The 11389-nt window shown below is 39.4% G+C and overlaps 1 protein-coding gene across 1 annotated transcript; it reads left to right on the plus strand.

The window, feature by feature from the left end:
• Nucleotides 1-3506: 3506 nt before the first annotated feature.
• On the plus strand, nucleotides 3507-11085 carry si:ch211-283g2.1 (sodium- and chloride-dependent GABA transporter ine). The gene is made up of 13 exons (XM_005928453.2): nucleotides 3507-3945; nucleotides 4339-4473; nucleotides 4557-4761; nucleotides 6905-7037; nucleotides 7141-7275; nucleotides 7402-7505; nucleotides 7585-7709; nucleotides 8630-8742; nucleotides 8829-8969; nucleotides 9073-9172; nucleotides 9384-9484; nucleotides 9590-9757; nucleotides 10747-11085. Exons 1-13 carry the CDS (start codon nucleotides 3711-3713, stop codon nucleotides 10897-10899), a joined length of 1848 nt encoding a protein of 615 aa, XP_005928515.1. The 5' UTR covers nucleotides 3507-3710; the 3' UTR covers nucleotides 10900-11085.
• Nucleotides 11086-11389: the final 304 nt, after the last annotated feature.

An 11389-nucleotide genomic window follows, 5' to 3' on the forward strand; every position in this document is an offset into this window, starting at 1 on the left:
GCAAAGCTGTATGGTGAATACCGGTTTAAATTAGCCGTTTGGTTTTATTTTGAATATTACTTTGCTCTACTTATGTGCTTGTTTTGCGGCCACTTGACTCACGTGACCACAGCTCTCCCTGCCTTCTTTCGGGCCCCTCCTCTCCGGATCATAAGTTTAAATGTCTTCTCACGCAAATAACCAAAACAACACTCGCTGTAATTTGCAAGAAACACTCATACTGAGTGACCATGTCACATGATATCACATCCAGGCACGTGAGCAGAAGCCAACCAAGAAATTATGTTGGTCATTTCTCCTTCTAAAATATGTGCACTTTCTATATATCCCTGCAACCTTGCAGTACTGTGCAAAAAGCTCTTGGAAAATGAGAGATAAGAGCAGTGAGTCATTGAAACATCTGCAAATGTATACTGTAGTATATAAGGTTAAATGATTTTTACCTTATATTACATCTCTGTTGAATGTTGGGAGCTTTTTAGTCCATTCTGCCAAGATGATCCCATACTGCTTGAGTTATGTTGAGGTCTGGGCTCTGGGAAGGCTCAGGCCATGACTGATAGAGCTCCACTGTGTTTTTTTTGTTGTGCAAGTATCCTTTTACTCTTTTACTGCAATAGCAGTGTGTTTGGCATCATTATGAAAAGTGAAGCCAGTGTCATGCAGATGCTTTTCAGCTGGTATTGCACAGTGCATTAGAATCTAAAAGTACTTTTCTTTATTCATAATTCCATCAGTTTTGACAGGATCCTCAGTATCACTGGCTGAAATGCTGCCTCAAACCATGAAAGAGCCTCCACTGTGTATTACAGTTAGGCATTGACAGTCTCTGAGGATGATTTCAACCAATAAGTTTCAAACTTGTGTCTGATTTTTAGTTCTGTTCTTGTGTAATCAGGTCTACAAAGACCTGATTACATGTCTTCTCACACAAAATGGAAACAATCAGGAAATGGCAACCAGGAAGTAAAGATAATACAGGACACCACAGAAAATTAAATACAAAGTAAAAGAGTAAATGACCAGAACTGAGAAGGAAATACTGAAGGACCACCAAGACTAAAAACAGGACAAGCAGGCAGTGCTTGCCTTGTCAAATCTAAAAATAAACATCAAAAACCTACTAAAGTTTAAAAAAAAATCCTCTCCTTTCATGCTCTGTCATAAAACCTGTGCCTGTTTTCATCTATCTTTTACATCACTGCCATCTTGTGACTGTAGTTGGTTGTTGTCGATGGAAGCCGCTTGTTTTGGATTCCACTGGACACTGTAGTGGCTTCATTTCACAGGCGTGTCTATCTCGCATTAATGATGGCCAGCAGCAGTTTATGGTTGTTTGTGCATTGTTGCAATGTGCCGCTGGCTCTACTTTTACTGCTCTGAGCCCCGCTTTGTGTGGAAACAGAGATAGGAATCACAATTAGATGAGTCTCTGTGATTCATTATTGGTAAAATATAAGTTTTACTTTACTTGACCACCTTGAATAATGTGTGATATAGAAAAGATGGAATGCAGTGTGAAAAGTTTTCACTAACTTCTTCAGCATGTTAGCAAGGAAAACCTTGAAGATGATGAGGAGACCTCAACTACAGTTTAACAAAACAGGCAAGTTGAACAGTTGCAGGCTCAGCATGGCACTTTGAGATTATCATCTCTGAGAAATCACTTAATTGACCAAATGCTCATAGTACAAGAGTTCATGAGTATTTTAACCCCCCCTGTAGGTGCCGTCAGGTAACAGTTACACCTCCTGCTTGCCTGTTTAAAATTGGAGTCCTGCTGTAATACTTTGTCAAGGTTATTTATTTATTTTTTATTTTTTGTAATAAAGAAGCCATTCCACTGTATTATTGTAAGATACTATTTCATCAGTCTGAAATGAACTGGCTTCCTCAAAAGGCCTAGTTTACCTTTGGTTTAATGTAAAAGAATAATGCTGCTTGATCTTAGTGTCACTAAGGTTTCATTTGTAACTGCTATTGATACATTTAATTAGAATAACTTTTAAGTTTCTCACATTGGTATGTTTTCCATATAGCTGTCATACATGTTAGAGACTATGCTACAATACAAAAGAACAAGGCAGACTCACAGGGTACTAACTCTCTGGGGGTAGAAACAGGCCACAGGGAGTGCTGACCTACCATAGAGATACCATGTATGCCACACCCTTGCAGAAGATTGTTGCAATACCTCAGAGCATTACTGAAGTACAATGGTACCAAAACTTGCCCTGCAGGGTTGCCTTTTTACTGTTGAAACCCTGACTTCTTTTCCTGTCTAGGCATTGGCGTGGTATATAGCCTGCCCACATAACCTGATAAATTGAAATTACACAGACACCAGTACAATTAAACACTAAAAAACAAACAAATATTTGAACCAATGAAAAATAATGGTTTTTTTTTAACAGAACAGAAGTGAAAATAAACTAAAGCTGCTCTTGAATATGAATGAAAATTGAAAACCAAAAATTATAAGAAAATAAATTACAAGAAAATAAAAAGAAAACCAAACGTGACTAGCATGGCCTGCAGCTGCTTGATGCCTGACATCCTGGAATTACTTTTCATCAGTTTTAAGTTTGTGCTTTTGCAAACTCTCTGTATGTCATCACAACAGGAAATAATTTACAGAATCTGTTTGTGCTTCTGTGTATGTGTTCTCCATCCTCTGCAGTGATACTGCTTAACACTGCACCATCTTCCTGCCTCCAGATTGGCTGTACCACACAGGTTGAGGGTTTGTGGACCAGTTATGTCTACTGCTGCACCCTTTCTCTGCAGGCAGGATGTGTTTTCTTTTTAACCCACATCCCTGGGGGATGCTTCACACTAGCTCTTTCCCCAACTGTCTGATGTCATGATGCAATAAATCTTGCTTGCATAGTAGTGTTTATACTGTGATCGGCAGAGCATGTGTTTAATGTTCAAGCACTTGAAATGCTTTTGTTAGGAGACTCATGTTTGTATATTCTATGCTATTTTGGTGCTTGTTTCCACTTTACACAAGTAGAGAACATGTTTTCTTTAAAATGTCAACATTAGAAATATATTTTTCCATGCGTAACATGGGAAAATGCAGGAATTCAATCAACATTTAACTGGCACACGGGTTTAAGAAAGAAGGTTCTTTTTTGAAAAGCTGTGTGATTTTTCTTGCTGTTTTTGCGAATGATTACATGTTTCAGGTCACCACTGCTTTGTGTGCTGACTATGCTGGGTTAAGGTTAGTGTACAGGAACATGATTTGTTTGGGCTTCATGACTCCATTTGAAATCTGTGTCAGAGCACATACTGTTGAGAATAAATTATGTAAATTCCTAAATATTTGTTTTGTGTGCTGCATAATTTACACATGTAAAAAACTTCACAGAAGACTTTTTTTTGTTCACATTTTATTTATTTACTTTATTTATATTTTATTTAGTAAGATAAGAGATAAGATAAGAGCTCATGTAGATATTAAATAAAATATAAAGTGAGTCCACATCCATAAATAAGAGTTAGATTTATTTGTTTACATTGGCTGGCTAGGTGTTTTCAGGTAGTTCAGTTTTTGAAAATAAAATTCTGCATTTTTTTTTTACCTCTGTTTCTATTTTACAGTCAATCAAAGCACGCACCTATTAACAAATGTCAAATTTTCCTCTCTTTCTGAGCCCTCTGAGCTTTTATACACTAATGTGTTTCTGCTAAGCTAATCATTAATGATCATAAAAAAGGGAGGTTATATCACCCAGAGACAATTAAATCCGGCTCAGCTGTCCATGGAGTTTAGGCCCAGGCAAGCAACAATGTTGACACAAGGAGCAGACACAGATCAAGAGCCCACCAGGCCAACGTGGAGCAGACAGATAGAGTTCACTTTGGCCGGCATCGGCTGTGCTGTAGGTCTGGGCAATGTCTGGAGGTTCCCCTATCTTTGCTACCGGAGTGGAGGAGGTGAGAAATCAAACATTTGTTACATCTTCGAACAGAACTGTGGTAATGTGCCGCTCTCTGTAATCCCTGCACACACAGGACTAAAAATGGGGTCCAAAGGTTGACTGTATGTGTTGTGTTGTTAGTGAGTGTGATTTCAAACTATTTTTTTAATTTGATTTTTGTTTTGTTGTTGTTGTTGTTTTTAATGAGGCATGGCGCTTCATAAACCCATACTATAATCTGGCTTTATACGTGCAAATTTTGCAGAATCGTTAATATTTGTATGGGGTCAAACTTTGCCTGACAGTAATTCATGTGTGCCAAAGTTAAAGTTTAAATGATGTCATAAAACTACCACAGTCTTGGCCTTCTTTCTGAAAATGTGCTTAACTCACTATTACTTCTTGGCAGGTGCCTTTCTGGTGCCATACCTGCTCATGCTGGTGGTGTTGGGCATCCCTCTGCTTTACATGGAGCTGACTGTGGGGCAGTACACAAGGAGAGGTCCTGTACTTGCTCTGGCTACTGTCTGCCCACTGTTAAAAGGTGCTTTGACTAAATTTTGGTGTCCAGTGTTAAAAATGTATAGCGGAGAAATTTATTTTGATGCATGTTTTATCTGACCTCAGGAGTGGGAATTGCATCGGTGGCCATCTCCTTCATTATGTGTACCTACTACAATGTCGTCATCACCTGGGCTCTCTATTACCTCTTCAGCTCCTTCCAGGCACCACTACCATGGCAAAACTGCAACAATACTTGGAACACACCTAACTGCACCAATCATGCTACCAACAGCAGCTACTCCTCCACAGCTAGCCAAGAGTTCTTCAAGTATGTTTCATTGGATGTGATCACTATTTCTGCAGATTATTAAATCCAACTAAATAATGACTGAGTTTGAGCAGCATTATAAAATTAAAGTAATTTTTAAAAAGACTGAACTGGTTACACAAGGTAACTTCTGGGGATTATGTCAGAGGTGAAACAAAAAAAAAAAACTTGATACAACAACAACTGTAACTGGATGTACAACCTATCAGAGTCACGTGAGAGCTATCAAAGTGAAGGTCACAGATAAGAAATGAGCAAACTGATAGAATATTTTACTGAAGTGTGATAAATCTTAAGACACATGTCACCTTTATTGGCTTTGATCTGTTTCACTTTCTAGTTTTAGCAAGGGAAAGATTCTCAGAAAGAACTTACTCACAGTGAAAATCTTGCAGTAAACAGCAGATTAAGACCTCACATTTTCAGATTTACTTATAAACTCATTAACTCATTTCACTCCAGTTAATGGATAAGCGTAGGAAAGGAATGTGGGTTCAAGTTACTTGAATCCATGTGTTTGTCAACCACTTATTAAATTTATGATCCAAAATCCTGCAGCTGACAGGAGCTAGAAACAGAGAACACATTTCTCCTGTGTTGGCTTCTCTTCACTGGCTCCTTGTTTATGTCACGGATCTGGATCATTTTGACACAGCTTTTTCAGTTTCTTATATTTTGGTATATTTCTGTATTATGATTCATGTTCTGGTTCTATTTTGATTATTATTCTAGATTTAGTTCAGTGTCAAGTCTGCATCTTTGTAAATTGTTTCTTGTTTCCTGTTTTACTTTGAAGGTTCATGTCTGATGTCAGTGTGTTCAGTTTTACTTGCCCCCTGTTTCTTTAGCCCAAATCTCTCCCAGCTGTGTCTCCCTCCTGTTTCCCATTCCCTGATTACTCCCTTTGTACATAAGCCCTGTGTTTTCCTTTGCTCTCTGTTGTGGCTGCTCACCCTCATTTTCACTGTGTGTTCCGTTTTCTCGTTTGCCTGCCTGTTAGTTTATTTGTTTTCCCAGTGTAGTTCGTTTTCTGTGCTAAACCGAGTATCTTAAGTTCTCCTCTGCCTCCGTGAGTCCTGCCTGACAGCACACAGTCATGACAGTTTAATCTGCAATTTAATTCAAAACTGTCTCCTAATATACAAGGTCTTGAATAATCAGGCAAAAGTGCGCTTTGCTCTCAGATGGCTAATTTACTTGTGGTTCCTATTTATTAAAAGTATTTGCATATGTGCATTGGAGTATTCAAAAGTAGAATGTGAAGCAGAGCCTTCAGCAGAACCAGCTCCCAGTTTGGATTTGGGAGACAGACACCCGCTCTACTTTTAAGATTAAGCTTAAAATTTTCCATATTGATAAAATTTATACTTATGGCTGGATCAGGTGACCCTGCACCCTCCCTTACCTATGCTACAATATGCCTAGGTTGCTATTGGCTTTCCATGGTGCACTAAATGTTTCTTCTTCACTCCCTCATTGTGTGTTTATACACCATCCTTCATTTAATGATTACTTATTGTTAAACTGTGACTCTCTTCTACACTGATTCTTCTGTTCTGTCTCCCTTCCCTCAAAACCGGTCGTTGCAGATGGCCACTCCTCCCTGAGCCTTGTTTGGGAGTTTTTTTTTTCCCACTGTTGCCAAGTGCCTCCTCTCATCTGATGAGTCCATGTTAAGTGAATGGAACTGAATTGAATGTGTGTTTCAATTGTACTATGCAGTATTGCTCATTCTACAGGAAAGTAACTTGTGAGATAAAAGTATAAAAGTGTACAAGTAGGAAAAATATTCACATGCATGAAAATCAAACCCATATTGTTTAACCTCTGAATGTAGAATTTTCCACATGAATGCACATCTTTACCTTTTGTAGAGAAATAAAAAACTGTTCTGAAGATACATACTTATAGTGGATATCAAATTAACTTGTATGGTTAAAAAGCAAGAAACTGCAAACACTGAATCAGATATGTCAAAAGGTCTATTTTAATGACTTCCTGACATCTGATTGGATTGAATGTTTTTTCACAACAGGACAGACAGTGTTTTTGAATCTGGCCCATGTGTTTAGCTTTAAGGCATGCCTTTGGGCACTCAGAATATTAATGTTTTTCTAATTTCTTTTACTGTGGCACCTTTCAGATATAAGATGCTAGAGCAGACTAGTGGAGTAGAGGATACAGGAGTGCTCCGGTGGGATCTTTTCCTCATTCTCATTCTGGCCTGGATCCTCATTTACTTTTGCATCTTTAAGGGGGTGAAATCAACAGGCAAGGTGAGAGAGAAACTGAGACCTGAGCAAAAAAAGAAAAAGAAAAAAGAAAGAAAGTGGAGCACTGGACCACAGTTAATACCATATATACATTTTCTGTGTGCAGGTGGTGTACTTTACTGCCCTGTTCCCGTATGTTATTCTGATTGCCCTGCTGATCAATAATGCACAGCTTCCTGGAGCATTAGAGGGGATAAAGTTCTTCATTGTGCCTGTGTGGGATGAGCTGCTCTCAGTAGAGGTAAGAAACAAGAGAAGAAATGAGTAGTAGCTTTGGAGGAGTACCCTAACTGTTCTAGCAGCGGGGAGAGTCGTGTTATTACTGATAATCTGTGTTGGTACTGATTAGCAGTGGTCTGTGTTTCAGGTGTGGGTGAATGCTGCGGCTCAAATCTTTAACTCCATTGGGATTGGTTTTGGCTCGCTCATGGCAATGTCCAGCTACAATGACTTCAACAACAACATTTTGAAGTAAATGTTTGACCGCCAGTTCTTGAAAATAGCTGTGATTTCTTGTTAGTGATTTAAAAGATGTCTTGTCTCCCCACAGGGACACACTGAGCATATCCATTATCAACTCCATAACCAGCATCCTGGCAGGGTTTGTCATTTTCTCTGCCTTTGGGTATATGTCATACCTGCAGGGCATTCCTGTCAGTGATCTGGCTGTGGATGGTAAGAAAAAAAAGGGATGACTGTTTGTGAGTGATTTCTTTTTTAAATTAGTATGTGAGTCTATTCTCAAAGGATCTATCCTCCACTTTGCCTAATGTCAGATGGGAATAAGTGATAAGAAAATACACTGCTCAAAAAAAATGAAAGGAACACTATGAAAACACATCCGACCTCAATGGGGAAAAAAAGAAATTATGCTAGATATCGATACTGATATGGGCTGGGTAATGTGTTAGGAATGAAAAGATTCCACATTGTTCAGTTGAAGGGAAAGTTATCAACCCACAGAGGGCAGAATTTAACACAGCACAGCAAACCTGCTGGAAATGGTACGCATTGATGTGCCGTCCTGCAGCAGACACCTCAGTGGGGTGCAGGCATTGCCTCATGCGACCTGCAGTGACACTGACCCAAGCCAAATAGAAAATGGGGGGAAAAAAAATCAGTGAGAAAATATAAGGAGGTAGAAAAACCTCATTGGCCTCCAACTGTAACACCATCCTGTTTGGGGGGTTGCCCGTCTAGTGCATCTGTTGTTAATTTCAGTTATACCGAAGCAGCTGAAGCTGATTAACACCCCCTCTGACTCTTATATAATCTCTCAGAAGTTTAATTAACCACATTTTATGATTCTGTACTCTGATTAAAAAGTGTTGATTGATTTTTTATTTTTTATTTTTTATTTTTTTTGAGCAGTGTAGGTGAATGGGGACATAAAGTAAGGTTGGAGCTGAAGAAGGATTGTCTTGTCTTTACAGATTATTGATCTGGACAATATGTTACAATAATATTGCAATAATGTTACAGTAACACAAATTTGATTGAAATATTTTTATAAAGTCACAGTCATCTGTTATTAAGAAGAATTGCTTGTTCAGTTATAAATGCTGCTCTGACATCTTACGTGTCTTATTGTACAGGTCCAGGACTAGTTTTTGTTGTTTACCCGCAAGCCTTTGCCAACATGCCAGTGGCTCAGCTCTGGGCAGTGTTGTTCTTCTTTATGCTGCTTTGCCTCGGACTGGACAGTGAGGTACTTTACTGGTAACCTCAGGATGGGAATTCATGTTTGCATAGTGTTTCATAACGAAATTCTGATGTCCCACTCCCACACTGCAGTTTGCAATGGTTGAAGTGATGGTCACCAGCCTCATGGATCAATTCTACAAAGACGTGATTCACGTTTTCAAGAAAAAGGAACTGTTTGTTCTTGCGGTTTGTTTCGTAGCCTGCCTCTTTGGAATTCCTTGTGTCATGCAGGTACAAACTGTATTTCCTGCTTGAATTTGAACCAAATAAAAAAGATATTGAAGGGTGCTCATTTTCCCTTCCTTGCTGTCCTAAAGAGTATGCCTTTGTCCAGGTGGGAATCTATGTTTTCCAGCTGATGGATCATTACACTGCCATAGTATCCATCATGTTTCTGGCATTCTTTGAGGTCATGGCCACCTGTTGGATTTATGGTGAGAGACATGTGTTTCATTCATTGCACACTTAGAATGATGTAGCACTTTTTTGGCAGTATCTTAACACATTTTATGGCCATGTGTAGTATCCGAGTTTCACTCTAATCAAACAGCGATTAGAGTCTCTAATCTGCCAGCATGCAAATAAAATGTGCACAGATGTTTATTGACAAGTAAAGGTTGGTCCAAAGTACTTCTCCATCTGCAGGTGTAAAAAGACTTTCAGCCAACCTGGAGGAGATGAATGGACACAAAGCAAACATCTTCTTCAGACTGTGTTGGCTTATAGTTGCTCCTGTGCTCATCACTGTATGTTAACAGGCATTTGTTTTATTCACATGAATATAATGTAGATTTTCATCTGAAATAATTAAAACTTAAATCCAAACTTAAATTGTTTGCTCCTTGATACAGGTCATCCTGATTTTCTCCATCATTCAATTCAAACCTGCCCGCTATGGGGAGTACGTCTTCCCTCCCTGGGGTCAGGGGGTCGGCTGGATCATTGCTTTGGCCTCCATCATCTGGATTCCTCTGGGTGCCATTCACACTTTGTGGGTGCTGCCTGGCTCCATCATGGAGGTGATGTACATATCACATGCATAGACACTATGTTGCCAGAAGTATTCACTCACCCATCCAAATCATTCAATTAAGGTCTTCCAATCACTTTCATGGCCACAAGTGTATACAATCACACACCTAGGTGTGCAGGCTGCTTCTGCGAACATTTGTGAAAGAATGGATCACTCTCAGGAGCACCATGAATTCCAGTGTGGTACTGTGACAGGATGCCACCTATGCAGTGAGTCCGGTCTTAAAGCTGTTAGTGGTCTTACAACAAAATGGAAGCAATTGGGAACGACAGCAACAAGTAGTAGGCAGTGTAAACTCACAGAGTGGTGTCAGTGGATGCGCTGAGGCACATAGTTCACAGAGGTCACCAACTTTCTGTAGAGTCAGGAGAACACCACTTGTCTGACTGCATTGCACCAAGCGTACAGTTTGGTGGATAATTGTGTGGGGTACTTTTCAAGAGTTGGGCTTGGCCCTTGAGTTCCAGCGATAGGAACTCTTAATGCTTCAGCATACCAAGACATTTTGGACAATTTCATGCTCACAATTTTAGGGGTGGCCCCTTCCTGTTCCAACATGCCTGCATATACAAAGTAAGGTCCATAAAGACATGGATGAGTGAGTTTGGTGTGGGAGAACTTGACTGGCCTGCACAGAGTCCTGACCCTAATAGAACAGCATTGAAATTGAAAACTAGAGCGGAGACTGTCAGCTGGGCCTGCTCGTCCATCATCAGCATCTGACCTCACAAATGTGCTTCTGGAAAAATGGCCAAAAAATTCCCATAAACATTCCTTGTGGAAAGCCTTTTCAGAAGAGTTGAAGCTGTTATATCTTTACATTAAACCCTATGGATTAAGAATGGGATGTCACTCGGTTCAAATATGTCTGAAGTCAGACGAGTAAATATTTTTAGCAATATAGTGTAGTACTCACGCACATGTTCATATATAATCAAGCTGTGTGGAAATAATTTTACTTCATTTCTCGTGCAGAAATTAAAGTTGTCCCTCACACCGTATGCGCTGAATGAAAAGTCAAACATGCCGTACTACGAGAGGGGAGGACCAGGTGGAAATCCACCCATCGCTGTCATCAGCCCCAGCTTTGATCTACCTGAAAAGCATCCTGCTGAGACGTACTTCTGATGCCTCAGTGTTTTGCAGGCCACCTACAGTGGCAGATTACTGTTAAGCTTTTACTAATCACAGATTTATGTTTTCAATCTTTGTCAATTTTCTGGTCAAATTTAACCAACACGTGTTACAAGAATGTACATGATTGTGATCCATATCTGCTATGCAGAGCATTTAATGCAACAGGATTTTTTTTTTCTGGAAAGACGTTGTTTAGAATTAGCTGTCACTGTGTGTATCTTCAGTGTATTTCTTTGTGAAAGAGCTCCAAAGGGCAAAGGAGTAGACTTCGCACATTTCACTGCCCTCGTTTATGGAAACTTTGCTAACAGTGCCATCTTTTGGCCACATGAATTCAAACATGAGCCATACTTACATTGTAATGTACTGTCATTTTAAATTTACAGTATTTATAGTAACATTTTTCTAGTGATCAACTTAAACCACTGTCAGCTTATTATTGCAGACTCATATGTGAATGGACACCAAAAAATGATTCTAT

Source organism: Haplochromis burtoni, unplaced genomic scaffold, assembly GCF_018398535.1.
Source record: "Haplochromis burtoni strain Fernald_Lab_line unplaced genomic scaffold, NCSU_Asbu1 Contig_115, whole genome shotgun sequence".
In the NCBI taxonomy this organism is placed as follows: Eukaryota; Metazoa; Chordata; class Actinopteri; order Cichliformes; family Cichlidae; genus Haplochromis; species Haplochromis burtoni.